Source organism: Sinocyclocheilus anshuiensis, unplaced genomic scaffold (assembly GCF_001515605.1).
Source record: "Sinocyclocheilus anshuiensis isolate Anshui unplaced genomic scaffold, SAMN03320099.WGS_v1.1 scaffold1364, whole genome shotgun sequence".
Classification (NCBI taxonomy): Eukaryota; Metazoa; Chordata; class Actinopteri; order Cypriniformes; family Cyprinidae; genus Sinocyclocheilus; species Sinocyclocheilus anshuiensis.
Genome location: NW_015544238.1, coordinates 448,776 through 465,301, shown reverse-complemented (window position 1 = coordinate 465,301; position 16,526 = coordinate 448,776). Strand labels below are relative to the sequence as shown.

Here is a 16,526-nt window from a genome sequence, read left to right as displayed (position 1 = left end):
GATTATGCAATAAACACACATTTACTGATCGCATTACCTGCAGTAATGTGTCTTGGTGGCATAAACCGAAATTAGGCTTTTACTTGAATGTGCACAAATTGGGAATCGATCCAGACAGCAGGATTTTGTAAAAGATTCTGTTCTGCATGCGTACATAGACCTACAATGATGCAATATAAGGACACGTGTGAATAGCTATAGAATTAATCTACCAAGGATTCAGATTAATATTGTAATTTTACTCTGTTATTATATATATATATAGAGAGAGAGAGAGAGAGAGAGACTTGGACGGATCGAGCGCTTGATGCATAACCCCACCTCCTCGGCTCAGAAGGTGGAAATCCTGCGCCAGTTTACCAGGGTACTAGGGTTCCTTACACCTTTACGCATTCGTTCTCCATTCAGCCTTTCAAGATATGACATCTTCTAAACGGATTCGCTAGTACACCTGTTTAAGAAATGCTTCTCATGCGCTAAGTATGAATTGCTGAGGGATTTTTCTTGCCAGTCAAGCTCCAGCTGTATCACCCCGGGCATCAGATCATCCGTCACGTTCAGGAGAGGGGCCACAGACACCGCGATGGATCCGCAAACCGCCTGCTGATGTTCAGCGTCCACGATGGATTCCTGCGTGTCTACTTCAACATTCCCATATAACGGAATCATAAATGGAGGAGGAGAGTGACAGCCGCAAAATTGACAACAGCTTCCTTCGGGACCACAACTATGCAACCGAAGGTATTTGGAAAATCGAACTGAATTCGATTCTCACTTATATTAATGACGGTAGGGGTTGGGGGGCTTCTCGTCAGGACCCATGTATGTGATTGCATTGGGCGTTAGTGCTTGTTGATGCATGATGATTTTCAGACTTGGTGATCAGAAGTCTCACATTAATGCAGTGTGCATTGGAACATTGGCATTATGTGAGGTGCATTGTGCTTTAGATCACATGATTTTGCAAGACACCTTGATAAAAGATGATTGTCTTGTTTTTATAGGCTTAGGACTATATATAGATCTTGCATTAGTCTGAGCTCTGGTTTTAGGTGTTACTATGGGGCAGTGGCCATCGAGATGTGACGTGTACAATGAGTCAGATATGACTGGCATAGCAGAACACCGCAGACATTTTTTTTGAGTGATTATTAAAAGGCAATTCAAAACACTACAGTTCGACAATATCAGCATTAAAATAAAAAAGCATTTCATATAAGATAAATAATCCTAACTAAATTATATGCCTAAAAAATACCATACACTATAAAATATGATCAATAATAAGTCATGTTAACATATTTTTTCCATTATTTTAACTCATCAAAATAGTTAACAAACCAATATATATATAACAAAATGACCAATTTCAACTTAATTTTTTAAGTTATACAAAATTCAACTTAGGTTATGGTTTGGAAAGTGAGGGTGTGTCTGAGAAGAGCTTTATAACATATAATACGGTAACACTGTAAAATCAATGAAAGCAGCATTAGAGGGAGTTCAGCTAACAGAATACATAAAAAGTTTCCATAAAAGTGTTTGTACATGCAATGACTCTATTTTCCAACCACATGTTTAAAAGGTGCAGATACCCATGATAAAGCCTGGCACATTTTATACAAACACACTCCAGCACAGGTTTCAGGTGAACAATCTCCTGTCATTTTTGGAGAATAGATGAGTGGAAAAGCAAGCTCTGGGTGTGGCAGCGGTGGGCATCTTTCTGGGCGGTGATTAATGGCTGTGGGAGGTTTTGTAAAACAGATCTAATAGTAATGAGCAGAATCAATCTGTAGCCGTTGGACTCAAATGCCCCTGTCTCCTTGGTTTATGAGTGACCTGTCTTATGCCCACCCCAGCATCTCAGTAAATCACACAGCAGCAATGAAGCTTTTGCTCACAAACACACACACACACATACACACCATAGGCTGCAGAGCATCTTTCGCTGGCAAATTTGTCCCTCGATGTCTCTCTGCTAAGCATATACTTATTATGCACATATAGTCTCAAAAGAGTGTGGGTGACTACATTCTGCTTGCATTCAGATTGGTACTTGCAATCATAAGTTTAGGTTAATCATAAGCAATTTGGCATTTGTCTCACACAGAATGTATGAATTAGGTTTTAAAATGCTGTCTCAAAGCATGCATTACAGACACTATCAGGCAATGAAGATCTGTTCTCTTTGCAGTATAGTGACTTGTGGCTTCACTCAACATTTCCAGCTGTTTTCAGTGCTGTTCTCATATGTGTTGCTGCTGTTTGAGGAAAGAGCTATTTAATACATTTGATATTTGTTCTAATTACACAAATGCACAGTTGTCACTTAAGAGCTGCATGATTATAGGTACAAGCCAGGATATAACCAAATATTCAAGACTGGGAGGGGCTAAAGGTTCTTCTTGCAATTTAAAAAAAAGTCATACTGCATTCTGAGTAAATGAAAGGACGCATCCCCCATAATGACTGCGTTCACATGCACATGAATATTAATTCGAATTTGGTCATATTCCAGTTTTGTGAGTGTCATTTAAACACATTACCTATTTATTTATATGTGATTCTGGGTGATTTTAGATTCAAAGCATAGTCGAGCATATTTCTGGAGCAAGATGATGACTCTTCTTCTTACTGCAATTTTAAAAACATCACAGCCTGCATTTTGCAAATTGTTCTTGTGCTTTACTATTAAGAACACAAATGAGAAGTTAGCTGATCAAGTTACTGACTAAAATTGCAAGAATGCACAAGCAAACATTTCCAGTATTTTCAGAAAAGAATGTGTATATTCTGATTACATACACATATTCCAATAGCTGAAGAGCATGTAAGTCTTTTACAGAGAAAAGGAATTACTACACTATAAATCTTAATTGTAAAATAAGTGCATGTAAACATGGCCGTTGTGATTTTTACACTTCTCGGTTCAAGTATCCCTCCTTTTAACACCGCACAGCCCTTGCTATCATCTTTATTTCTGTCTTTCTTTAAAACAGACAGCGTTCTTTCAAATTATATTTGCCACACAGATAGACTATGGTTTTAATATGCCAAAATGATGCACAAATGTGTTTGCATTTAAGTGTTACAGTCTAGGCTGTTCTAGTCTTGACTGAATGAATGTGTGTCGTTCACCCCGCCCCCTCACTGCATACCCATACTGCCTCGCTCACGTGATGCAGTAGATGATGGTGGTATTTCCCCACTGCAGACATCCTCAGTAGCGTAATTGAGGTCCGGGGTTACTCTCGCTCTGTGTTTCTCTCCCGCAGGCTGTGGAGGCTGATAGACAGAGTTTAATAACGCAGCACTATAACCCTTGTGTGCTTCTGTCTATAGACACACATTGAAAAGAGGCATCTGAGTTTAAAGTGGTTGAAATTTTCCATTGGGATCACTTACACCAGAGACTAATGTGTGTTGATTCACATTCCAAGCATGGTTTGATTTTGATTATCGAGTGCTCTCTTTTCTGAAACAACCAATGCTATCTGCCCTATGACCCGGCAACGTGACCTACCAAAGGACCTCTTCTTTTCCCCAATTTGTCTAATTTACTAAAGTGCCATGGCCGTCGTAATTGGATTTCGCAGGGGTAACTTTGTAGTCCCAGTAGTGGTTTGTTGGGTCCCAAACCTAATAAAGCCCAGACATATAGGTGATAGAGGGGTGTTTCAGAAACACCCATATTGGCATCCTGTTCCTTAAGCTAAAGAGAAATATCAAATTACGCCATGAGGGTTCATAAAGACCTTTTAGGTATGTAGTTAATATTTCAGGAATGCAATAAAAACGCTGTTGATTCATATGCATAGCTGACCTGGATATTATTATTTTTTAATAGCTTCTTGTATATTGCATCTTTTCAAATTATATCCATGGGAGTCGTGTTCTCTCACACTTGGGGAACATTCTCCCGCATTTCATTTGCACAGGGAATCCCGGCATTTCACACCTTTCCTGCAGTGAAACACAAGTTATGCAGTGACAGACGTCTTCTCTTGTGGAATAAAACTCAGTGAAATAAATGGAATTTAGTTTCATTAGCATAACACAGATGCTTTCGGGTTGACAGCACTAATAGCTGGAGGATGGATGCTACCATGCTAAGACAGAGAAAGGGATTCAGTTTTTGTCTTCATTTGTGTTGCATGGGTGTGATTGACCAGAACGCTCCCCCCTTCATGCTTACACATCAGTCCATTCCACCACCCACGCTACACAACACACTAATGAATGAGAAAATGCCCTGAAACACTGACAAGATCATCAATTGCTGCAAGCTAGTAAAGTAGCTGAACTCTAAAACTCATAGGGAGAGAGAAAGATAAAATATTGCCTGGCAGAGAAAAAGCTTTGCGGTACTCCAATCTGCACTGCAGGGCCCGAAGCCAGCAGAACTTAGCCGGGATAGACAGTAATGGCCTCACGGTATTGCGCAGGCAGCTGGCCCGGGCTCAGTTACATTACTGCTTATGTAGGCACTAGTGCACTAAAAGGAGGAAATTGCAGCATCAAGATTTAAGGTTACCTCATTCTAGGCCAATCTTATTTTAGTCTAATATAGTCTAACCTCACCACAGTCTTACCTCATTCTTACCTCACCGCATTTTAATTCAAGATTACCTCAAGTAGGGGGTGTTGAGGGTACATAAAATAAATAACACAATAAATGTTCATAGCAGACACTTCGAACACTGTCTCGAAAAATATGAAGGAGTTGGATTTGTTACAAAAGGACCGCTTTGATGGCCGTACATGTACTCCAGATGGTTCAAGGGATACTTGGATAAACCTAATAAAGGTTCTTAATGGTTCCATGAAGAACATTTAACATCCATGGAACCTTTTGCACAGAAGGCTCTTTATAGTGGAAAAGGGTTCTTTAGATTATTAAAATGTTACACTAAGAAAAAAAGGTTCTTTTAAGAATTGATCACTGAAAGGTTCTTTGGGGAAACCAAAATTGTTCTTCCGTTTCATCACTATGAAAACCCATTTGGAATATTTATTGTTAAGCACGTATAAAACAAAAATGATGGCTTAATAAAAATTCAGGGCTCTCAATAAATTAAAGCAATCCCTAATAATTTCTCACGCTTCTCTGTTCTTCACAACATACAACGTCAGAAACAACTGCCCTCACGTGTATGTTCCTGTTTGCCCTTATTTGGTTCTTCCTGTGTCCTGTCCTCATTGGTTATCATTTGTGTCCAGCTGTGTTTCATTAATTAGTTTATTTGATTCCAGGTGTGTCTCGTTCCGCCCTGATTATCCTGTGTTTAAAAGCCCCAGTCCATTCAGTTAGTGTTTGTCAGTTCCTGGATGTCATCCTTGTGTGTCTCCAGACGTTCCTTGCCTTTTGAGTCATTAAAGACTGTTATTTGAAGCGGTCTCCGTGTCTCCTCGTTCCGTGCTCCTTGAGTAAGTGTCACAGAGACAAACAAGCTCAAGTGTCTCATTAAAGAGAGAGGAAGCTTGTGAGACTGTTTTCACCAAACATTTATTTTAGAAAGGGAATCATTATCATTTTGGCATTTTAATAATATTAGCAAATTAAATCCAGTGTAACACATTTGACCATGGCATTAGCAACATCAAGGTCATGGGTTCGATTCCCAGGGAATGCACAAACTGATCAAATCACTTTAAATGAAAGTGTCCACCAAATGCATAAACGTATAATACCAGTAAAAAGAGCACATTTGCTGATGAAGGGGTATTTGAACATTATAGGGCAGGTAAGACAAAAAAAAAAAGGTTGGGAAACACTGCACTTTTAAGATGAATTCTGAGACACTATTTATGCATTGAGTTTTACTATGCTGACAGTTTAACAGTTAGCAGCACACTGACAGCACACTAAAACAGTTTCTTCAGTCTGTAAACTCCTCCTCTTTAAAGTAACACAGCTGAAAATATACAAGCTAAAAAATTATATAGATAATCTCACCAATCAGCCCAACTAATCCACTAAAACCTCAATGCAGTCTCACCACACTACCTTATAGTTAATAGAGTTGTTGTGTGCTGAAATTGGTGGTGTGCACAGTATAAATTTGCCATGCCTTGAGGGCATCTAATCCCATTTCCTTTTCTATGTGTTTTCTATGTGTAATCTTTGTTTCTACATTGTACCAAGTGTTATTTTTCCCACAAATGGTTCACAGTCCTCTCTGCTGCTGCTTTGTAATGTCCTTGTTTAAAATAGCTGTGCAGTTCATCCGTAGGGAGGACGCAGCACAGAGCGGCCCAGCGGGGGTGACCCTGCCACTCTAACCCCTACAACACAATTTACACCCCCATGCTCTCACATCAGGGAATAATGACATGCATCATCCTACATGGGCCTGGTGCTATTATTCAAGAGACAGAGAGAGTGACAGACAGACAGACAGACTGCATCAGTAGTGGTTGCCAACACAAATGGCCCCAGGCTACACTTTAAGACTTTAATCATAAAGAGAAATATTTCTCCAGCCCAAAGGGCTCCATTTATAATTCAGAGGGAAACAGTGAGGCACTAATGTTGTTCCCCGGTGTCAGACTGAGTGCAAGAGGAGGACAAACAGTGAGGGGCCAGTCGCATTAAACATTCAACTGCTGTCAAACTCGGATTGAGGTTTTTATTGAGGGATGTAGTTAATGAAGCATGAGGAGAAATTTAAACTCATCAACTAAAGAATGACTTAGGCTGATGATACCCAGGGCAACTTTTTGAGCAATGTTGCCGTCAACGGGCAACCAGGTGAGACACAGGGCCCACGACCGATCTAAAGTATCCAGATAGAAATTTGTTACCTATCCTCAATGGGAAAGTGCCCAAGCAACATTGATCAAAAAAAGTTGCCTGACAAAATTGCTCAAAAAGTTGCCCCGTGTATCATCAGCCTTAGGCTTCATCTGTATATCGAAAGCCTTGGTACACCCTACATAGGCAGCAATTATAACACGCATATAAACGGGAGACTCAACTCATGTTGTATTACATTAGGATGTTGCTAAGCTAACAGCACAATATTTGAATGTGCCTAATTCAGTACACACAAATACAGGGTAAAATTATCATCTTTTTCTAGAATTTATTTAGATGTAACTTTTCTATCAGTACTTTTCAGTAAAGAATGTATAAGCATAAAGCATATATGCATAAATATAATCAACATTTATCCCGCTTTCTCCACCATCTTGACTGACTATGCAAAGTTCATTGCAATGCATCGCAAGTGATGCAATGCAATTTATAGCTTGGCCAAAAAAATGCAGCTTAGCCAAAATGAGGTATTCTAAAAAGCAAAATATGATTGCTTCCAACCTTTTAGAATAGGCTTGCATCTAGGTACACTACCGTTTACCAGTTTTGAAACAAATTAATAATTTCATTAAGCAAGGACACATTATATTGATCAAAAAATAACATATAATGTTACAAAAAGTTTTCTATTTCAAATAAATGCCGTTAGTTTGAACTTTCTATTCAACAAAAATCCAGAAAAATCAGTTTTCACAAAAATACTAAGCTGTAAATTCTAAATAAAACGGTTTGTTAAGATTAATAATAATAATAAATGTTTCTTGAGCAGCAAATCAGTATATTAGAATGATTTCTGAAGGATTTTGTTACAGTGAAGACTGGAGTAATGATGCTGAAAATTCAGCTTTGCATCACAGGAATAAATTACATTTTTAAATCTATTAACATTGTTATTTTAAATTGTAAAAATATTTCACAATATTATGGTTTTATTGTAGTTTTGATTAAATAAATGCAGCCTTGATGAGCATAAGCGATTTTATATTTTACAATCCCAATGTACTCCTTTTTAGAATCCTGGCAATGAGATGCACTAAATGTAAATGAGGTACTGTAAACACACACACAGTCGGTCTCTTTTCTTATGTTCTCTGTGGTGTCCTACAGCTTCAGTTCTCCACATCTGTAGTTAAATTATGTATCTGTTAATGATGTGTGAAATTCAAACCAGTTCCCCCGCTCGAAGTTCAGCCCCCTACATGCGGCCTTTCTCTCTGCTCTTTTTACCAGACACATGTACAACACATATTCACCCTCCCCTCCCATTCCCTGGAGGCCTGCACCACCTCTCTCTCTCTCCCATTTCCACAGGGCATTTTTCCAAGAAATAAGGTTAATTAGCTTTTTTTGGGGCCTCAGTCTCTCTCTCTGTGCGGTGGTTGGATGCAGGCAGCGCCATGACTGTGTGTATCAGGGAGTCAGTGACATTGTTGTCGATCAGCAGGTGGTCAAGCTTATTATAACCAGCTCAAATCACACCCATGTCTGGTGAAATTGGTCCAGACCTGCCTCATTCAGCAGCGGGCCAAAGGCAAGTCTTTATTCCACTGCCTTTAAAACCACCAGACATTGACTTAAAGCAAGTCGATGGAGTCATCCATCGATACAATCCAGACACGTTAACAAAACAGCAGGCGCTGTCTACCTCATGTTGTTTTGTTTGCTGTTCTGGCTGTAAAGTAAAGATTCATCGATCAATATGATTTGATACTCATGCTGAACAATCAAAAGAAAAAGAAGGAACATCAAAAACTGCCTGTGTTTACGCTGTGATATTAATTTAACAGTAAATCTAAGCTATTATGACTGTACAATATATGGTTAGCTTTCACAACAGAACCCTATTGCAATCATTCTACACAGCTTTTGGCCATCAGTTTAATCTACAGCCTAGAAAACAAGGCAGCAATACATAGAGAGTGAATATGGGGAATTTTCTGGATACAGATCCATGAAAATTTAATTATCAAGACAGATCTGGGCACACTTGACCAGTCTCGCATACAGTCTTTAATTTGCGGGGGAAGTTCAGTGTGCATGTGGTACAGTGTAGAAGAAAAATTTAAAGGAATAGTGCACCCAAAAAATGAAAATTCTGTCATTGCTTTCTTACTTAGCCTCATTGATGATCAATCTTGCATGGATTTTCACCTTACGCAAAACTAAAAATGAAAGTGAATGATAATCTTCAGCTTCAAAAATTACATAAAAGCATCATAAATAAACACAACATGTGAATATGTGTATGAATGATAATTCATAATGATATTATTGAATTTATAGAAATACACACTTGTTTTTATATACACTACCATTTAAAAGTTTGGGATCTGTTCAATTTTTATTGTTTTGAAAGAAGTCTCTTATGCTCACCAAAGTTGCAATTATTTGATCAAAAATACAGTAAAAAAGTATATATATTGTGGAATATTATTACAATTTAAAGGAACTGTTTTCTATTTTAATATATTTTAAAATGTAATTATTCCTGTGATGACAATTAATTTTCCAATCTCCAGTGTCACGTGATCCTTCAGGAATCATTGCTGCTCAATAAATATTTCCTATTATTATGAGTATTATCATAATATTTCCTATTATTAGAATGTTTAAAAAACTGAATTTATTTAAAAACAAAAAAACCCTTTTTAACTTTTTATCAATTTAATGAAACCTTGCTGAATAAAAGTCTTAATTAAAATTGTATATATATATATATATATATATATATATATATATATATATATTACATATAAAATTATATATGTATATAAATTACCATTTGTGTAAGAAACCACATATTTGGCATCTGCATCAGAGACGTAAAACCTGGTGTAACCTGTTTTTTTGCATAAATGTGGGGAATTAAGAGCTGTGGTGGATGTTTTTTTCAGTAAATAATGACATAAATATGGGTCTGTTTTTCACTAAAATCTATTGTATGCATGTGTGGAATACTATTATGATTGTTTTTGAGTCTGATGTCATCCGTCCCCATTCGCTCTTATTTTATAGAAAAGAGCAGCATGATCATCTCATATAAAGAAAGTCATGTGGGTGATTAAATGAAGACCGAATTTAAATTTTTTAGTGAACTAACACTTTAATCTGTCCCATAAAATGTTGTTGCACACTGTTTGCTTATATCAATCTAGCATTCTGAATAGATGTTAAACTTATCTGAGGACAGATACGTTAAGGCAGCTGTAATCCTCTTTTACTGGTTGATCCTTTGAGGTGCTGAACTCAGCAAAAGGGCTCTAATCTCCCAGACATGTAACTGTGCATTACAACACAGTGCTCTATCAGGTCCTGTGATAACTGCAGATTCCATGCAGACATGCTTCCATACAGGATTTACACACAATCATTTCATTTTGGCTTAACTTCAAAACAAGCATTGATTTTGTGTTTTGGAAATGATTGGATGTTCTTTAGCCCGAGACTGGCTCAGCAGACTCTGATTGACCTACTTTTCCACGACCCAGTCTCTCTCTTATGTTTCAGACAGCTGTGCTATGCTCTTGACTGTTTGTGAGGGCTGACGGCAGAAGCTACACTTTAAAACGGATTCCACTTGTTTTTCCTCCCAATCTTTGTTGACCTGCTGTCCCCTTTTACTGCATAGTGGCATTTAACGTCTTATTATGGTGCATCATCTTGATCTCATTCTCATTTCGTCTTTTTGAAGGCAAAGAAAATCAATGTGTAAATCAATATAAGATAAGTGCGACTATATTAGACTTTGTTCTAGCCATGTTCTTAGTATGCTCTGAACAGTAGGATATTACACACCGACTGTGTTCAGAATGGAATGCTAGCATACTTCTTACTCCATACTGCGGAGAGTATACTGCATACAGCTTACCTTTTGTCAAAAATAGCATGTGAAACAGTATGTATTAAATAATGCTAAACATTCTACACTGTAAAAAAAATATTTTCTGGAAGTTTACAAGATTTCACATTTAATTTAATTATTTTTGTTAATGTTTGTGAAATTTAGCAATTTTTGATATTAAGTTGTTTAAGTCAAAACAGAAATGTTAAAAATCGTGGTTAACAAAATATATACATACTGTGCACATTATACATACTGCTGAAATGGTATGGGTAGTATGCTAATATGCCATTCCGAACACTATATTGGTGCTATTTCCAATGATGCCTTTATGATGGGGAAGCTATGATCATACATGCTCAAGAGCTGCCGGGACTGCTGGGATAAGACAGGTTGGCACAGTAACCCACTTTATGGTGTGTGAGTAATGAGAGCGGCTGCAAATTACAGTATGAGAGATCGGTTCTTTCCCAGAAGCACTATGGGTATATGAGACCCTGACCTTTGACCCTGCTGTTGCTGACATGGGTGCCCGCAGGATTTATTGACTGCACTCTGTAATGCATTGCCCACTTTATTTGTCATAGGCAGCTAAGCATAAAGACATTCAAAATAGATGACTATAACCTGTAGGACACTAGACCTGAATTCTGATTCCCTCTAAATCTCACAAAAAAAAACAATGTTCCATGTTCCAACCCAAAAGAAAGAAATAAGAAATTATATTTTGTTTAAAGAAAAGAAGCCTGCTTTAAGATAATTCTTTTTTTTTTCTCCTTACAGACTGTCATTATGAATGCATCCAGACTTTTTGGGGGTTGATTCCTATTAGATTTTAAGGTGGAAAAAAACTATAATATATAAATGATTTTTTAAATTAAATTAAATGAACATAAATTAAATATGAATAAGCATAAATTAAAGTTAAATGTGATTGTGAACATATTTTTGTGAGATTCACCCACACCTCTACTGTTCTTCTGAGTCACTGAAGTAAGTTAAATAGGGACATCAAATTGTGAAATACCCTTTTCCTGGATATTTCCTTGTCAAACAGTAACTCACAAGGGAACGCTGGACTACAGGGCCTTGAAGTAGCTTTTATGAAATCACTCTCTCTGAGTCAACAGACGAGCACTCCCCACTCTCGCTCTATGTCTTCTTTCTCTATTTCCATTTCCTTCTCTGCTGTCCCATTTATCCTTGAGTGTAAGATGAGGAATAACATGTCTGTAATTGAGCAAACTCATTAAAACATTGCCATCAGTTTTCTCCGTCTCAGACTGCAGTGTGCTAATGTGTTTATAATGAGAGAAAGGCCTGCGTTATTGCCAAGCAGAGGGTGTACAGTCAGGTGCACCTCAACGATTGATGAAACGTTGCTCCATCTAAGAGCTGCTTCTGTATCTTCACCTTATGTGACATCCAACTCTTTTCAGGAAGCTTTGCTGAGTCTTTTTAAAAGCCGCTCACTGTTGAAAAACGAAGAACAGAAGATAATTAGTAAATGAATAAAATGTGCTGTGTGGTCATAACTGTAATGACTATTCTCTAACTCACCCTCCCTCAAGAAGCAGGGGTTTCATAGTCTTGTTCTGTGCACACAAAGATAAGAAATACAGCATCCAGATCGATGGGCTTAGACAGTGAATATCTGCTTTATTTAGGCAAGGAAATGACAGATCTTTATGCCGACTGCTGGACAATGCAGTAATCATTTAGTAACATGCCTGTAAAATAACCCTATAATACAATACGATTAAAATCACATTTCAAAAAAATTTATTTAATTTTAAAAATACACAAAACTAAACATTATAGATATTACATTAATATCTAAAAATTACACTAAAATTACATTGACTCTTATAGTATGGGAAAACAACAAGCATCACAATGTACAGTAAGAAAGAATGTGCCATTGTGAACAAATCATACCGTTCTTCAGCTATTTGTGACCATATTTCAGGACTGTGTCAGCATTCAGCAGCCATGTTCAAAAATAGACTACATTTTCTCTGTTTCTCCCCCACTGTGCTATTGACCGGCATCAGATGCTGTAAACCACATTCAGGCTGTTTAACATACGCAGCAAAGTCTTTCAGTCAAATGTAGCACAAGAGTAATGGAAGGGATCTCCATGGCAACCACTTCCTCCCGTTTTCAATTCAGCAAGCAATAAATCCATTGAGGGTGTGTGGGTTCTCAAAAAAATAATAAAAAAATATTTGAAGCACGCTTTCCTACTTGTTACATCTCAACCCCTTCGTCTTTCATAAGCGGATTCCACTAAAGACACAACATCTATGAAAGCAAGTCTGTAGATTTCTACTGTATGCAGAACAATACAGAATGAAGCAAGCAATGTGATCTGCTGTTTTGAGCTCATCACCCTTTAAACAAATGCATCTTTTTGAGGAAGATAAAAGAAGGTTCCTTAAAGGTAGGAAACCCTCCTACAGATGTAAGTAGCCTAGAATCTAGAGGTTCAGAAACATTTGGTTGAAGCATTTGTGGTGTTTTGCTCACTTTGTATGCCTGGAAAGGATGAAAGACTGTTTTTGGTAGAAGAATTTGCTTCTCTTTCTGTGTGTAGCAGCATTATAATCAGTCTTCTAGACTGATTTATTAGATGTCTCGAGCTAATCCTGTCGTATGTAAATTGTGTGGCAGTTTCTGTCCTCGGCGGGCGAATCCCGTGGATTTAGTGTTGAACGTGAAGGATGTTGTGTATTTCTGTGTCAGATGATAATGAATGGAAGGAAAATCACAGTCGGAGGAGGGGAGCGTCGGCTCTCTCTGGAGGGGCGGAGAATTCAGAGCTGTCCATGCTGCGGAAATGGCAGCTCTTGCTTTCTTTATCTGTTTAAGTGCACTGAATGTTTTTTCAGCCTTCTGGTTTGATCCAGCGATCCCATGAAATGATTTCGAGGGATTATTTTATGTATTTGTATGCACAAAAACATTAATACTTTTCCTAAGTCTCTTTTAACCTATTTTCTCACAAATGTGGGGCACTAGAACACCTTTCTTCCGATCGGTATTGACAGCTAAAAGAGGCAGATTTTAAGCATGCGCATGCTTTTAACATATGCAGATGGAGGACTAATTGCTGTTTTCCTGCAAATCACATGTTGTTTGACTAACAAATGCATTTGTGGAAGCTTTTAATTCTGCTGTGATTAATAGATTAGACAAAGCTTATTATTTATTGCGTTTTGGTATTGCAGAACACAATGGCACTGTCTGAATATTATATATCTTGTTATAAGAATACTGTGGAGCAGACCTGTGAATAATTGTCCTATAAATTGATATAAAATGAAATAGTTCACTGAATAATCAATTACCTTCATGTTTCTTCCCTGTATGAAGTTTAGTAGAATGTTCATGCTGTCAACGGTGATACAATAGCTTTGTGTGAAGAAAGAAAAACAGATATTTAAGATGTTAGAAATTGGTCAACTTTTCTTTCATTGCAACTCTCAAACGTCATTGGCATTCACGCCCAGTCAAGGCATTTTTATTTGTACATAAGGTCTGATGTCAATGGTGCCAAACATTGTTTTTAATTTTTTATGTCTTGTAACCAATTGCAACAGACCAAATGTAAACACATGCATATTATGTGTGTTGTTCTCTGAATGTAGGCACGCAGCATGCAATATCCTCCCTTATAATTATAAAAATAATTATAATGACTTATAATTACCAGCCAAAGGAGTGTGGGTTTGGTTGTATACATAAACCTATTACACAGCTGTCTTACTTAATTCTAATTGAGCAAGCATTCTGAGGTTAAATATTTTTTTATGATGTTAAACTGTATAATTGACCGAATTCTTACCTTCAAATTTCCTATTACTCAACAGTCTCTTTTTTGTTATGTAATAAAATTATTTAAAACTCAAATCAATATTTTATGTCCATTTCTTTGTTTAGTAAGTAGCTGTGTAATAAGTGGCATAATGTACAGTGAGCCAGTCATTAACCTCCAAATAAACCTCTTCAGAGAGATACAAGATCGACTTGTGGTTTATTTTACGATAATGACCAGCTGACTGTACATTATCCATTAAAAAGAGTGTTAAGTCTTGTATACATAAAGGCTCTTTTGTGTTCTGTTGCAGCTGACATCATCTCTACTGTGGAGTTCAACTCTACTGGAGAGCTCTTGGCCACGGGAGACAAGGGAGGAAGAGTTGTGGTTTTTCAAAGGGAGCAAGAGGTAAGATAAAACCATGAAATCTGTCATATGCCTTCATTCCTGTAAACAAGAGCACCATACAGCACGACAGCAGGTCAATAAAATCAGTGCTTTTTTTACTGTGTGAGCAGAAACCACAGAGCCGCACCCTGTAACACAACTTCCTGTGGCCTTTAACAGGGTTTCAATAGACACACAATGGTAACACAGGAGAGGTCTCTATAAACCTCAGGTGCATATGCTCAGGCATGAAGCTTTTTTTTCATGTGTTTTGGGGAAGCTTAGAAGTTAGCTACACTACAAAAAGTTCAACAAAAATAAACAATTCTGTCATCATTTACTCACCCTCATGTCACTCCAAACCTGTATGACTCTCTTTCTTCTGTGGAACATAAAAAAAAAAACTTTTTGGTAAACTGTTTGGTAGAACTTTTTTAATTATCCAATGATACATTAGTTGCAGTGTTGGGCAAGTTACTTCCAAAATGTAATACATAAAAAAAAAAAGTGCCTAATATGTGGCCTATAAACAATTGATATTATGGGGGAGGTTATAGGGGTCAAGCAACACAAGGAAGCAATGCGCAAACTGTGCGCAAGAGTTATGCCGGTGAACGTCAGTAAATTCACTATAGAGAAAGTGAAAGTAAAAAAACTGACGGAGCTTTCTAACGCTGCATTAACGGAGCATATGAGACAACAAGAGACAAAATTACTTCAATATAGGCTGATGATGGTATATAACTGTCTTAAATTATTCCCTTAATATTTCTCTTGTGGCCCGTATAGTGAAAAACATGAGAAGAAACTATTTCGCGATAAACAGGTTGTTTTTGAAAATCTGCACGAAATAAAGCTGCTTTTAATTTTCATTGACTGCAGTGTTAATAATTTTAATAATAGGCCTATAATTCAATTGTATAATTTAATAGACCTGTTTAAAAAACTTTTAAAAAACATTTTCAATGAGGAGTAGCCTAGCTAATAGCCTAAATTTTAATTATCCCTGAGAGTGACTGACACTTGATGGTCAGAAAAAAATGACTAAATAGATACGTGTAAAAAAAAATTATAAAAATAAAATAAAAAAAATACTACTTTCTCTTTTTTCTATGTGCGTTCATAAATTGTATTAATTTGTAAGTGTCATATTTGACAGTTGGCATTAAAGTTATATCACTAATAACAGTGATATGAGAAGTTTATACCATAGAAAAAAAAATCTAAAATATGCCTTTTTCGAAGCTGCTGTATAAAAAACACAAGGTGGCTGAATTTGTATGCTGAAGCTTATAGGCGTTCATTATTTTCACTCAATTTAATTATTTTTTTAGCACACCCTCTGAACTGTTAAGCCCCCCCTTAGAACCCCCAACAACAAAATCCTGGAGCCGCCACTGAGGCTAATTCAATGCGAAACTAAAAGCAAACAGCGTTGTCGTGCAGCCTACCTCTCTCATTCGGCATTAATCCAATTAAATGTGTCCATATCTGCGATGTATTTGAATGCTAAGCTATTATTTATTATGTAAACCAGGCATAACGCACTTAAAAAACATCCACATGAGCAAATGTGTCTTTGGCCCGAGCTCAGGCTGAACGGCACCGATTGTAGCTACTACGCAGTACGCACTATTTAAATTAACCAGTGTATCTAT

The 16,526-nt window shown here is 37.1% G+C and overlaps 1 protein-coding gene across 3 annotated transcripts in view; it reads left to right on the top strand.

Annotated features, from left to right (window-relative positions):
- The window catches only part of LOC107697624 (serine/threonine-protein phosphatase 2A 55 kDa regulatory subunit B beta isoform-like), a 51,831-nt gene that overhangs the window by 22,342 nt on the left and 12,963 nt on the right, over positions 1 to 16,526 (top strand). For 2 of the 3 annotated variants that reach the window (XR_001635224.1, XM_016498422.1), the window contains exon 2: positions 14,792 to 14,889. Coding sequence is in view for 2 of the 3 variants with exons in the window: in XM_016498422.1 (XP_016353908.1) it covers positions 14,792 to 14,889 (98 nt within the window). In the remaining variant the exon portion in view is untranslated. Of the gene's footprint in view, positions 1 to 304; positions 742 to 14,791; positions 14,890 to 16,526 lie in introns of those variants that run through there. The other variant, XM_016498423.1, reaches the window with a different exon arrangement.